The following is a 14908-nucleotide window of genomic DNA, read 5'->3' on the forward strand; positions in this document are numbered from 1 at the left end:
GCCTGGTGTGAAAATGGGAAACCACGGAAAACCATTTTCAGGGCTGCCGATAGTGGGATTCGAACCTACTATCTCCCGGATGCAAGCTCACAGCCACACGCCTCTACGCGCATGGCCAACTCGCCCGGTCATACAAATTTTAGAGAAAAATGGATGAATATGTATAGGTACTTTAAGGCAGAAACAGGTTCCAAGAAGGACATTCCAGGAATCATTAATGAACAAGGGGAGTGTGTATGCAAGGATCTTCAAAAGGCAGAAGTATACAGTCAGCAGTACGTAAAGATTGTTTGTTACAAGGATAATGTCCAGATAGAGGTGACTAATACTAAAGAAGTATTAAAATTTACCCATGATAACAAGGACATTTACAGTAGGATACAAAAATTGAAAAGGAAAGGGTGATAGAAAGCTGAAAATTACAGGCCAGTCAGTTTGACATGCAGCATATAAGCTTTGGGAAAGCATACTTTCCCATTATATTAGACACGTCTGCAAAATTAATAACTGGTTTGCTATTGGGTTTACGCCGCACTGACACAGATAGGTCTTAGGGCGACGATGGGACAGGAATGGGCTAGGACTGGGAAGGAAGTGGCCATGGCATTAATTAAGGTACAGCGCCAGCATTTGCCTGGTGTGAAAATGGGAAACCACGGTTAAACCATCTTCAGGGCTGGCAACAGTGGGGTTCGAACCCTCTATCTCCCGAATACTGGATACTGGCCGCACTGATAACTGGTTTGAAAGAAGGCAGTTTGGATTTAGAAGTGTTTAGTCCACTAAAGCTCAACTTGAATTCCAGCAGATTTTCTTGGATTCAGGAGGTCGAAATGGACTATATCACGATTGACCTGTCTAAGGCATTTGATAGGGTGGATCATGGGAGACTGCTAGCAAAAATAAGTGCAACTGGACTAGAAAAAAGAGTGAATGGGTGACTATATTTCTAGAAAATAGAACTCAGAGAATTAGGATAGGTTATCTGTCCCTGCAATACGAGGGGAATCCCTCAAGGCAGTATTATTGGACCTTTATGTTTTCTACACTAATATTATAGCCTAAAGAGGAAAAATGTGTATGTTGGTAACAGACTCAAAAACTACTGAACCGATTTTAAAAATTTCTTCACCTATAGAAAGCTAAATTGTCAGCGAGTAACATGGGCTGTATGTTATTTCAAAACAATTCGAGGGAAGGGGGGGGCGACGGGGGGAGATATAAAAATAATAGGCTAATATAGGTGAAATCGAATTTGTAGTACAAGGACGAGACAAAGCTCATCTTAAGCCCCTTGACGCAAAGAACAAAACTCAGTAAGCCCTACAGGCCCTAAAACCAACCGTTATGGAGATATTGGCACCACACTACCCCTGCACTAGGAATTGGATAAAGAAATTAACTGCCGTAACCATGGCAACGTCAGCTCTAAGATTCTACAGCAGCGAGATTATCTACAACACATCAAAAAAACCTAACATGATATATGAAAAATGGTATCTAGAAACTCCTTTAAAAATGAAAGAACACAAATTTTCGCTTTCAGAAAATCCACTTAAGGGTTGATTTGGGGGGGGGGGGGGGGGGGGGAGGAGTGTGAAAAGAAGTGACGAAAGATTTGAATTATTTATACATATTGTGCCATTTCACCGTTCTATAGTTGCCGTATTTGGAACAAAAATGGCGCTCCAGCCATTAAAGAATCAAAATAAAGCAATTAACAGCGATACGAGCTGAAGAGGCAATAAGTTCAACCGGCAATCACGGAAAGAACTACCTTTAGAAGGCGGTGCGAAAGAATGACGAGAGCGGATTATTTAAATCGATTATTGAAAAAAAGTCTTCCATTGGAACAGATCTCAATTCAGCACGGCATCGAAGTAAGACGGCATCGCATAAAGAAACCAATACTTATCGGATTATTTGATCAGTTATTGAAGATAAGATCAAATCTACGATAACCTGCTAAACATCAGCTGTGATTGACGTATACGCAAGATTAAAGACCAGCTGTTAAGAAACGTCAAGTTGGACTTGTACTACGTCACGGTTGGGCTCGGAACATTTTCTTTGCCCGATACTGCAAGAAGTTAAGAGAGCTGAATTAAAGGAAAAATAGAGTGCAATTCTAAAAGCACGTAAATCTCACATCGATTCGGCGAGCGAGGCAGCGGAAATAAGACGATATTTAGAGTTCATATAAACAAATTAGACGTACCAGAAAACAGATATATTATCGCATTAGCACTACTGAGCAGTTTTCGACATGTATAAATCAACTAATGCCTTGTGTTTTTCTGTCCTTGACGCAATGAAGACCGTCATGATGTTCTAAGAAGCTGAGGCAAAGACTACTCTGGCTATGGTGACGCTTCACGAGATGGATGATCCAGGAGGACAGTAATCAGCTGTGATGACGAGATGTACCCGATTACTTAAGCCGAACCATGGAGCGAGGCCTACCATCCCATGACGATCAACAGCGAGATGGAAGTCAGTCTCCAATAAGCAAAGTTAAGTCCCCACTTGAGTCGTGTCGTAAGTAGAAAACCTTATTTTTTTAGTCATAATATTTTGTGTGTGCGTAGTTAATATACGAGTGTACTTATAAGGAGATAGGTATTCATCTGAAGATACCGTAAATCCCAGACATAGGCGTTAAAATACCAGTGAATGCCGTTCGTAAGTTTGTCAATATAATAGTGGAGAAGTGATTGATATTTTTCATAATTCGCTGTCAGTGAAGTGTTAGAATATTAAGAGGAAGTTAATATTTATGTGCGTGATGGCTTTAACAAATAATATGCGTAAAGATCGTATTCAGGGAGTGTTACGATAAAATATAGTGGCACAATTTTAAGGTTACGATGTGCTGATCTTTGATACTATGACAGTAATGATAATGATTTATATATGTGTAGGTTATGGCACATATGTGGCGCATTTTGATGAAACAAGTGCTTTTATTGTGAATGCTACGTGAGAATTGAAATGTTAAATAGTGAATATAATAAGTATATGAGTTGATAGTATATTTTGATGGTGATAGTTATTGATATTTAGGAAGTTGGTCATAGTATTTCTTCGAGAGATGGTAGTATGTGTAGGTTGCACATGCTAAGGTATAGGTATTGAAGCACACTGTTTTCGGTTGCTATTTGATTCCCTAATATATACATAATACAGATTAGGATACGATCTTAATGCCATCAGAATAGACTTAATTGAGTAAGTAGGATCATCAGAAGAGCCGAGAGGCTACCTACGTCAATATTTAGGCCTTCATTGACATACCTACGATTGTTTTCATGCATTCCCACAGACAGCAATTTAACTTGTGATTTTATGGGAGCAACTTAATCCATCACTGGTAACTTAGTCTTTCATATGTGGATTTTAGATGAAGTTAGAGTCTTCCTATGTGTCAATTTTTTTCTACCTATGGTATTATTCATTGGAAGATTAATTATATACACTTGGTAATGCTTTATTAAGTCATATACGCACTTTAATTGAATTTCAGCCATGAATTAAAATATTAATTGAATAATTTTAGTCACATGAATCTTACAATGAAGTTAATTTGAGAATTGCTTACGACTTAAGGTGGACTTAGATTTGCTTATGTGGAGGTTACTGAAAAACGAAATATGAAACATGAGAAAAATTTGAAGCCTTAACTAGAAAAATTCCCTAATGAACTGACATTAATTTTCCTACACGATTTTTCTACTGTGCGGACATTAATGTGAAGTGTTCAGCTGAGTGATATACATTTCTTTAATTATATGTGAATGTAGGTTCACACGACTGGATTCTGGTAATTTTGAGAAGCAATTTATTTTAATATGGAAAGATTCCAGATCTTAACTAATTAATGAATTAATTAATTAATTATTGGCCACCTTCTTTGCGTTTTTACATTTTCAATTCAAACCTAACTTGGACATTGTATATAGTAGGAAGTATAGCTTGTTTATATTTAAACCTTAAGGATGCATCCAATTTTTACAATTATGTAGAATAATTTTACTTGATCATATAATTTATTTATTTTTCTTTTCATTTAATTCTCTTGAATACTATTTAGTTAGGATATAATTCTTCGATAGGCCAGGACTAGAATTCAGATGAAGGAGGCCTGAGTTCATTTATTTATTAGAGGTTTTCCTAAACCTAGTTTCTCCGATGCAACATAAGTACATCATCGAGAAGATGATTGCGTAGGAAACCAACTACAGTGTGTGGATAATTTTTCAAGACACTCTATTCTAATTTCAACTCATTCTTAGATCAATTTATGAATAAAGCTGAGTAGTAGAAACATTTTAATTCTTTCAATGTCTACCTAGAATAAGTATTAGATATAAGCTTACCATGAATATTTCTGATTGCGATTATGATGATAACATATACGGAATCCTTGACAAACCATGATAGTCTGATTTTACGATAAAAATGCGGTATCATACAAACACGGTAACCGACCATAAGCGTGTTGAAGACGTTCATCTACGTAGGTTGGGATCTACCGTAAGCCATTGGTGTTCTTTCTCACTCGGAACTCACAACCCAGCTACATTTGGCAGATGAAATTATTATTAAGAGCTAGTCTGGAAACTCGTGCATCCCACCTGGACGCGGGAGCGGTGCAATATATTTCAGAAACTGAAGACGTTACAGACGTTAAAATTGGTACTTCGAAGCTCCTTAAAAAATAAATGAACACACCTTTTTAGAAAATACACTTAAGGGGGTGAAATAATAGTGGGTAAATTTTTAAAATGAGTATTTTCTTCTTCTACCGCTTTTCCCACACCTGTGAGGTCGCGGGTGCGAACTGTCGTGAATGTGGATTTGACCCTGTTTTACTGCTGGATGCCCGTCCTGGCGCAAACCCTCTGTATAGGGATGCAATTACTATTGCGTGTTCCTGTTGTGGTTGGTAAAGTGGTGTGCTGAGTGAATATGAAGAGGAGAGTGTTGGGACAAACACAAACAACCTGTGTGTGTGTGTGTCCCCCCCCCCCCGTGAGAAGAATTAATCACACGCGATTTATTTCCCCGACTCAGCCCAAAATCGAACCCGGAACCCTGTGAACCGAAGGCCTCAACGCTGACCACTCAGCCAAGGAGTCAGGCAGTTTTCAAATGAGTATATTTACAGTAGGTATATCTCAAACTTAACATTTTACAGACATGAAAACTGGTATTTGAAATCCCCCTTCAAAAATAAAGAAACACGTACTTTTTGTTTTCGGAAAATAAACTTAAGCTAGAGATCGAAAATAAGTGAAGAAGGGGTTGAATTCTCTATGAGGATATTTATATCTCAAAAACTAAAATATTACAGGCATGAAAATTAGCATTTCGAATCTCCTTTAGAAATAAAGAAACCCTTTCTTTTTTTTTACTTAAAAGAGGACTGTTTTTCACATGTAGAATTCCATGTCACATGTTCCAGATTTAGCTCTGCCAGTAGCTTGGTCATCTTAGCCCCAAAAGGCAATGCCACAAACGTGGTTTACAAAGAGGTTCTGGGGTAAATGAAATGCAATTTTTCGGCAAGTTTTTATACTTTAGGGATTTTCAGATAGGCTAATGCCTTAAAGCAGAACCGAGGAAAAATTAATTTTTATCAATTTACGAAATCACGAGCGAAGCCGTGGGTAACAGCTAGTAAATAAATAAATAAATAAATAAATAAATAAATAAATAAATAAAGCTTGAAAAGAGCAGAAACGTTCTCAGAAATTTAATATGATTTTGGACTGGATAAGGACTTTGATTGTCCAGGAGTGAAGAGTCTGGGAGAAATATTGACATGAAAAGCAGTTCAAACTGAAGTCAGGGTTTCCCAGCGGAAAACAGATGTGGTGTTATTCATGTAACACAGAAAGTGATCCTAGCTGAAAATGTTTGACTGCCAGATGAAATGAAATGTTAATGGAAAGTGTTGATGGAATGAAAGATGACAGGGAAAACCAGAGTACCTTAAGGAAACCTTGTCTTATATATATATCAATAATATGTGTACAGAAGTGAAATCAGAAATAAGAATTTTTGCAGATGATGATATTCTGTACTGAGTAATAAGTTACAAAATGACCTCGATAATGTTGAAATGGACAGTAGGGAATTGTATGATGATAAACGGGGTTAAAAATCAGGTTGCGAGTTTCACAAATAGAAAAAGTCCTCTCAGTTTTAATGACTGTGTTGATGGGGTGAAAGTTCTGTTTGGGGATCATTGTTAGTGCCTAGGTGTTAATATAAGGAAAATTCTTCAGTGGTGAAATCAAATAATTTTGATTGTAAATAAAGGGTACAGATCTCTGCACATGGTTGAGGGTATTTAGGGGTTGTAGTAAGGATGTAAAGGAGAAGGCATATAAGTCTCTGGTAAGACCCCAACTAGAGTATGATTCCAGTGTATGGGATCCTTGGGATACTTGATTTAAGAACTGGAAAGAATCCAAAGAAAAGCAGCTCGATTTATTCTGGGTGATTTTCCACAAAAGAATACAGTTACAAACATGTTGCAAAGTTTGGGCTGGGAAGACTTGGGAGAAAGGAGACGAGCTGCTCGACTAAGTGATATGTACCAATATAAATGTTTCGTTATTGGACATTATAAATTTCCCAGCTAACCCATTCCTCGTTGCCAGCGTTTTGCCCCAGTGTGCTAAGTTGAGCTCATCAGTTGGTAAATAGCACACCCACCAAGACGCATGGCTAGTGCATACCGTGGAGGCCACTTTGCCTCATTACCAAAAACTGATGCCTGCCAGGCCATCAGATGATATAGATGTTGATTCCCATAGGGAACCTGAAATATTTGTCCCAAATTAGTAAATTTATAATACCAATATAAATGGTCCATTATTGGACATTATAAATTATAAATTTTCCCTATGGGAATCAACATCTATATCATACGTGGTATGGTCCAAGCTGTCAGAGGAGCGATGGCGTGGAATTACATCAGTAGACGAATAAGTTTGAGTGGAGTCTTTAAAAGTAGGAAAGATCACAATAATAGGATAAAGCTGGAATTCAAGAGGGCACATTGTGGCATATATTCGTTTATAGGAAGGGGAGTGAGGGACTGGAATAACTTACCGAGGGAGATGTACAATAAATTTCCAATTTCTTTGCAATCATTTAAGAAAGGGCTAGAAAAACAACAGATAGGGAATCTGCTACCTGGACGATTGCCCTAAATGCAGATCAGTAGTGAATGATTATTACACTTCTCGATTCTACGACTAAGTTCGCAAGACTATTGAAATGTTTCAAAGTTCTTCTCACTGTAACTTAGCAGAGTTGAGATCGTAGGTTCCACATCATAGCACCAACTTCCATCAGCCAACCGTCATGGTTTCACTGTGGGACAAGACTGTGTCGTGTTTAATTCTCACTCCTCTTTTATATCAAAGTCTTGGAGATTGAAGCTGTTTTATTCTTCTCAATAACTTTGTTAATCTGAGGTAGATTTTACTGAAACTTGGTGGTATTGGAGATATTAAAATGGTGGGTACGGTGATGTTATTCTTATATTCGTATCATAATTCCTATATAAGTTATTTATGATAGAATATTTGGAAGGTTCTATGGATGACGCAACTTAGCCTTGGCGAGCTGGATCTCACATCAATCGCAACATGCTTGCTATGCCAGCTGCTCTGTTGGTGTGCGGCGCATTTTTTAGGTTTGAAATACTTCAATACTAATGCTGGACCAACGTTTCTGGTGCAATATGTCTTATTTTGCTACCGCATTTTCCCACATCTCCGGGGTCGCGGATGTGGATTTGCCCCCCGTTTTACGGCCGGATACCCTTCCTGACGCCAACCCTACATGGAAGGATGCAAACACTATTGCGTGTTTCTGTAGTGGTAGGTAGTGTGGTACGTTGTCTGAATATGATGAGAGTGTTGGGACGGACACATACACCCAAGCCCCGGGCCAGAAGAATTAATCAGAAGCGATTAAAATCCCCGACCTGGCTGAGAATCGAACCTGGTACCCTCTGAACCAAAGGCCAGTATGCTGACCATTCAGCCAACGGTGTTGCTGGTGGTGATGATTATAGTTTTAAGAGGAAGTACAACTAGACAACCATCCTCTAGATAATACTAATCAGAGGGGAAAAAATGGAAGGGATCCGACGCTTCGAAAAATGAAGATATCGGCCAAAGGAAGACAAGGGCCAAGATGGGCATGAAAATGAAATATTCCCTAGGCCTCCAAACGTAAAACCGTTAGGGTCAGAAAAGAACAAGAGTTGACCAAGGGAGGTCGATAAGGATAGATGCCCTGGTACAAGTGGAAGCAATCCCAGGACTCAGCTAAGGTCCTCGTGGTCACCAACCCATGCTCCCCTCAAGTTCAGAGCCCCTGGGGCCCCTTTTAGTCGCCTCTTACGACAGGCAGGGGATACCGTGGCTGTTATTCTACCGCCCCCACCCACCAACATGCCACCGAATAAGACCCGCACCCTTACTCTGAAAGAACAAAAATTTTTAAAAAAAGTGAAGTCAAAATTATTTACAATCTTTACTAACACACATCAAATGATTAGAAAATACAAATAAAAGTAAACAAACATTACCAGAACGATATCCAACGAGTTCATCATCATCAGTTTCAACTTCGGAACTTTCATCACCATCACCTTCCCACAAAATATCATCGCTGCCATCCATAGCATTAGAAATGCTACATTTCCTGAAGCTCTTCCGTATGAGATCTCCAGGGATATGATTCCATGCCATCAAAATCCACGAACACAGCAGCTGAACTTCCGGGCGCTGAATGCAACCGGTTGGCATCAGTGTGCGATTATCAGCCGCCATCCATTCTGTACAGAGCTGTTTCAAGGCTGCTTTAAATGGACGGTTCAAGCAGACATCCAGCGGCTGTAGCATAGACGTCATCCCGCCCGGAATGACTGCTAAGTCGGTTTTCCCATCCTTGATATGTTTCTTCACAGCGTCTGTTGTGTAGCCGCGGTAACTGTCGAGAACAAGCAAGCTCTCTTGTCCCAATAATGCACCAGGGCGACGTTGCCAGACACACTTTACCCAGTCTTCCACAAGTGAACTGTCCATCCAGCCGGAGTTCTGACGATAACACCAGCGGGTAGATTTTTAGAAAGCGCCTTTCGCTTGAAAACAATGTACGGTGGCAATTTGGTTCTGTCGGCGAGAATACACAACATTACCATTCACCATTGTTTTTCATTACCACCTGCTCTAATGGTAACACTTTTCGCACCCTTAACATTAACAGTCCTGTCCATTGGCATTTCAAAGTAGACTGACATCTGATCTGCATTGCCAATTTGGGAAAGCAAATATGAATTTTATTTCCGCAACCAAATTATGTGACGCTGAAACTACAATAACTTCTCTTCGGAGGCACCAGGAAGACGCTGTGAAATTGAGGTGCGCCTTCGTACGCTCAACCCATTTCTTTTATAAAAATTACAAACCCATCCTCAGCTTGCCTTAAACCCTTCCCATGAAAGTTCCTTTGCGATCTCTAATGCATTTAGCTGACATTTCAGTTGACACACCATATCCCAATTCCTGCCTTTCTGTCACATATTTGTAGTTTTTTCTTTTCAATTTCTGGAAACTGTACACCCAGTCCACAAAAAGCTCTACGATCATCACTACATGTTAATAGCACATTTTTCTTTTTTCTCCAATCGCAAATACACGACTCGTCAATATCGTATTTCCTACTGGCGGCACGATTTCCAATAGTTTTGGCTTCCCGAACTACTTTCAGTTTCTCACTCGCAGTAAAAGATCGCAAACGCTTTGTGGAATTCGTGTTTATACCCTGAGAATGTGCGTGAGACTGGCGCCAAGCGTGAAAGTAGTGTATACTGAAAGCCGAGAGAACATTGTTGCCAAGCCGCGCCGGCGGTGATGACCAATTTACGCGCATTCGGAAAGATAAATTTTCCAAAATTTTAAATAAGACCTGCACCAAATTTAGGAAGCAATATTTTCGAAGAAACAGTGCGGGTGGTATTGAAGATTATACGGTATTTCATGCTTTCCAATACTATTCAATAAATAGCACAATACTATTTAAACATTTGGGGCCAACTATTTTACTAACCGACAGCATCAGCACCAAAGGTCTCATCATTTAGAGCATCATATTCTTCCTCTTCTTCATCCAAACCTTGACCAGGTTCATCATGTAGTCCATCTTCCTGCAAAAAATATTTACTTCAATTATATTGCAGCAGAATATTACATGTTGTCCATAACTTGTCAATAAAATTTACAACTGTATCAAACTAAGGCATGTTATTTTATAAAGAAAGATATTCTAGAATTTTCTTGCACTACACAGCAGATGCCATAACTGAAAAAAGTGAAATGAAAAAATTGCCTAGTATAATCAAGAATATTTTCTAAATAAAACATTTAATAGAGTCTCATTATCCCTCGAAGCGCCAAACTTCATGCTTGCAATGCAATGTAATATTTCTAGAATGTCAACATCGCAACCGAAACACACAATGCAAGCATTCACTTATTTATTTAGCGTATGATGCTTCATTTGCTGCCGTACTGCCCTACAGGGCCTCACGGCTATGACAATCGTGCAACGAACTTAAGCATTCCCTTAACCAATTACAACATCTCTCAGTGACGCTTTAACAGAGAGAATGAAATTGAAGGCAAAAAAAAAAAAAAGGCTTTAGCATCTCGTTCTTCACTAACCGAAAATGACTCATTCAAGCACAGAGCAAGCGCAAAGTCAGCTGTTCTTACCAACTTCCCCCTGCAGCCTCAGCTACTGTGAAATATTTGAAAGACTCCTACAGAAGGCATGTAACATATGGTTTTCTCAGTAAAATGACGTGCTGCATGTCAAAGGTGTCTCTATAAGAGATTTAACTTTTTTTTTTTTAATGTGTGCGCAATATCTCAGTAAACGGCCTGGCATTTCAAGAAAAACACTTGGCACTTCGACGGTTAAGTGCATTAAGTAAACCCAGCTTCCAACTTTACACCACAATCTGATGTCAAGCAGTAGAATTCCAGGACAAAGACAGGCAGTGTTTCCAAAAACTTGAGTGTGCTGACTGCAGCTACAGCCAGTGATGATGCCTTAAAGCTATGACACTGCAATATATTACTCGCACACTTTTTAGTGATAGATGGACACCCTAGTGCTGAATCTGTCAACCTCAGTTATCTTCAAGATTCGTATTGGAAACCTTTGAAACAAAACACTTATGCATCGCTGTGCAACATCTGGCGTAGCCTACACTTCATGTACTATCTGCGCACTTTTTAGCAATAGATTTACACCATAGTGCTGAAGCGATCGACCTCGGCAATTTTCGAGATTCGTACTGGCAATCTTTGAAACACAAACTATGAATCGCTGTGCGACATCTGGCGTACACTTTGCGTACTAGTACTGTTGTTATTTACACAGAAAAGCCAAACTATAGAATTCACTCTAGGAATAAGATTTGCATCGAGAAATGTTATATAATGTTATATAATGTGTGTGTGACACAGTTGCAGACTTAAAATAACAAAGATTCAGAAAAGTCATATTGATAGATCTTATTATCGATTCAATTCAGATTTCATTTCCATTCAGTTGGCAGTGCTAACGGAACCGGAAGTCCTACCTCCTTACTCCTCAAACCCGTACACAAATCTATCGCTAAAAAGTGCGCAGATAGTACTAATACTGCTGTTGTTTACACAGCAAAAGCCAAACTATAGAATTTATGCTAGGAACAAGATTTGCATTGAGAAATGTTATATAATGTGTGTGTGACACAGTTGTTGGCTTAAAATAATAAAGGTTCAGAAAATTCACATTGATCGATCACATTACCGATTCAATTCAGATTTCATTTCCATTCAGCTGGCAGTATTACCGAAACCGGGAGAGCTCCCTCCTTACTCACCCCTGTACAAAAATCTATCACTAAAAAGTGTGCGAGTAATACACAATCGTGCATGGAATTTTCCTAAAGTTGAAACGAATGGTTCCATGATAAAATGTTGAAGTTAAAGCCAAATGAGGGTCTGTACTCTTTTACATTCAGTGAAGTTTCAAAAGATTACAAGCCACCACATCAACTAGATAATATGTCAAATGAAAATGTACTGGTCAACTTCTTGACATCAGTCACAAAAACCGTGACAGTTCCCTACATTCGAAAGGTGATGACAATTCATTAATATGTAGAGCACATTACTTTTACGCATACGCGCTCAACACAAAAGACTGTGTCATGAAAAAAAATTGTTTAAAAACAGGGCAAATGTGACAATTTTCAATCAATATCAAACACTTCAGACAAATTTTCACAAATTCTTCTTTCCGAACAAACCTGACTATAGCACTTAATATATGCTTCACTACCTTCCTAGCGTTTTTCTTCTGGATCAGACTCCTATCGTCAAGGCTTACAATTCATGAGATAGACCTGCCCATGTTATAAACTCAAAATATGTACTTAACACGCAGGTACAGAGTGATTCATGCCCTACCAACTATAGACTACACTTAACCAGCGGAAGAAAAATGCTAGATTCCACAATTAAACTGACTTGCACAAACGGTACACATCACGAAGATCACTGCCAGACATAGCCTGAATTCACACTGCAATTTCAGTTACCATGCAAGCACTGAAAACAGCCAACTAAATGGGAAACACACATTTCATCACTGTCGAGTAATAACCCAACGAATCAGCATAACGCAGTTATAACAAGAGTATAAAAGTGTGCGAAAGATCCACCAACAAATGTCAAACCTCGATTAAGTATAGTGAAAATTTCAGCCACATTTAACACTGAGAAATTAACCACATTTCTCTTAATAAGACAATTCGTATACATTACTAGGGTAAAATAATTGTGTTGGAGAAGGTGATACTAACATCTAAAGCCGTATTAAAACCAAAAAATGAATCTTCCATTTGTTCTTACTCCTACAATTTGTCATGACTCCTCACGTTAACAGCAATAAAATCAGCTGTCATGGCGGACTTCACATTTAAACTTCTCATGAATACCAACACCAGAATCGTACTTTGTAGTGAAAATTCTTTATTGCACGAATGTTTCCCATTTACTCCTTGAAGGTAAAAGGAAAAAAGTTAAGGCAAGACCGCGGCCTATGAGATACACAAGGCCGCGAAATACAGCACACTGACGTATGAAGATATGGTATTTTCATCGTTATCTGAATCGGAACGTTTACTCAATTTTGATGGCAATACATCATTTTTGGGAGCTGGACGCTTCCTGCTTTTGACATTTTTCTGTTTGTGAACAGGATACACAATGAAAACAGAAGGAAATTTGATTGATGTGCTTACACTGAAATCTGTTTTATGAGAAGAATTGCTAGGTACCGGTACCTAAAGAGATCCTACTTTATCACTTCTAGAAATAATATGCTTCCATTTCTCCCTTAAACCGCACTCGGAAGGGAAACTATGGACGTCAATTGTTATGCTTTTTTAGTTTCAACCGAAATAGAGAAGTACACAACAGTGCACCTTCTTCTCAACCTCACAGACACTCACCGACAGAAAAAATATTCACAATAAGTTGCACAAAATCAACACAGCATCACAATTACTCCGCATATAACAATGTTAAAGTCCGCCAAGAACCAAGGTCTGTCTAGGGAGGTCTGGTCACGCTACCACAATCCTTTGCGGTGGTGGCCATATTGGGTCTCAAATGTCGTTGTTAAGTGGGCGTGCCCGAAGTAATGATGTGAGTTATTACTTCTATTTTGAAGGAAAACGGGATACTGCGCCGCACCAAATTGTCAAAATAAGACAACTGACGGAATTAGAGTGTTTCGCTTCCCAAGAGATAAGCAAAGAAGAGCTCAGTGGGTACAAAACTGTAGGCGTGACAAATGGCAACCTACAGATAATTGCTTCTTGTGGGAGGTTAGTGAAGTTATACATTCGTATTATTCCTGAATAACAGTATGTTTATATGAACGTTGTTTTATATTTATAGGTCTTATTATGGTGTTTTTTTTTTTGCTAGTGGCTTTACGTCGCACCGACACAGATAGGTCTTATGGGGACGATGGGAGAGGAAAGGCCTAGGAGTTGGAAGGAAGCGGCCGTGGCCTTAATTAAAGTACAGCCCCAGCATTTGCCTGGTGTGAAAATGGGAAACCACGGAAAACCATCTTCAGGGCTGCCGACAGTGGGATTCAAACCCACTATCTCCCGGATGCAAGCTGACAGCCGCGCGCCTCTAACCGCACGGCCAACTCGCCCGGTGTATTTTCTTCTAGCATCATTTTGAAGAATAGCAATTTGAACTAAAGAGGGCAGATGGACGGAAACTACTCAAGTGGAATTCCATCCCAACAATTTTCAAAGTCCCTAATCCACCTAAGTCTTTGACATATAATAGGAAACCTCCCAAAGAAAGAGAATTGTCTTTCAAAACAAGCAAGAAAAGTAACAGGAAATGTGTAATACTAGTATTGATATTTATGAAAATTTCCTTGTCATGTGTCCGGCTCCATGGCTAAATGGTTAGTGTGCTGGCCTTTTGTCACAGGGATCGCAGGTTCGATTCTCGGCAGGTTCAGGTCAATTTCGCTGGCACGGGAGCTGGGTGTATGTGTCGTCTCATCTTCATTTCATCCTCATCACGACGCGCAGGTCGCCTACGGGAGTCAGATCAAAAGACCTGCACCTGGCGAGCCGAACTTGTCCTCAGACGCTCCTGGCACTAAAAGCCAAACGCCATTTCATTCCATTCCTTTTCATGTAAACTACAGACAGTATCATTCTAACCCTACATACAACGTAGAAATGTTTCACAGATATTTGAAATGCTTGTTCCTGTTCAGTTACCAA

The 14908-nt window shown here is 39.2% G+C and overlaps 1 protein-coding gene across 1 annotated transcript in view; it reads right to left on the reverse strand.

Moving 5' to 3' along the window:
- Patr-1 (Protein associated with topo II related - 1) overlaps positions 1-13084 on the reverse strand; it is a 490596-nt gene extending 477512 nt beyond the window's left edge. The window contains exons 1-2 of the mRNA XM_067159788.2: positions 12947-13084; positions 10138-10234 (exon numbers count right to left, since the gene is read on the reverse strand). Of these exons, the coding sequence (XP_067015889.2) occupies positions 10138-10234; positions 12947-12985 (136 nt within the window). The 5' untranslated portion in view covers positions 12986-13084. The remainder of the gene's footprint in view (positions 1-10137; positions 10235-12946) is intronic.
- Positions 13085-14908: the final 1824 nt, after the last annotated feature.

This window comes from Anabrus simplex, chromosome 1 (genome assembly GCF_040414725.1).
Source record: "Anabrus simplex isolate iqAnaSimp1 chromosome 1, ASM4041472v1, whole genome shotgun sequence".
Taxonomy (NCBI): domain Eukaryota; kingdom Metazoa; phylum Arthropoda; class Insecta; order Orthoptera; family Tettigoniidae; genus Anabrus; species Anabrus simplex.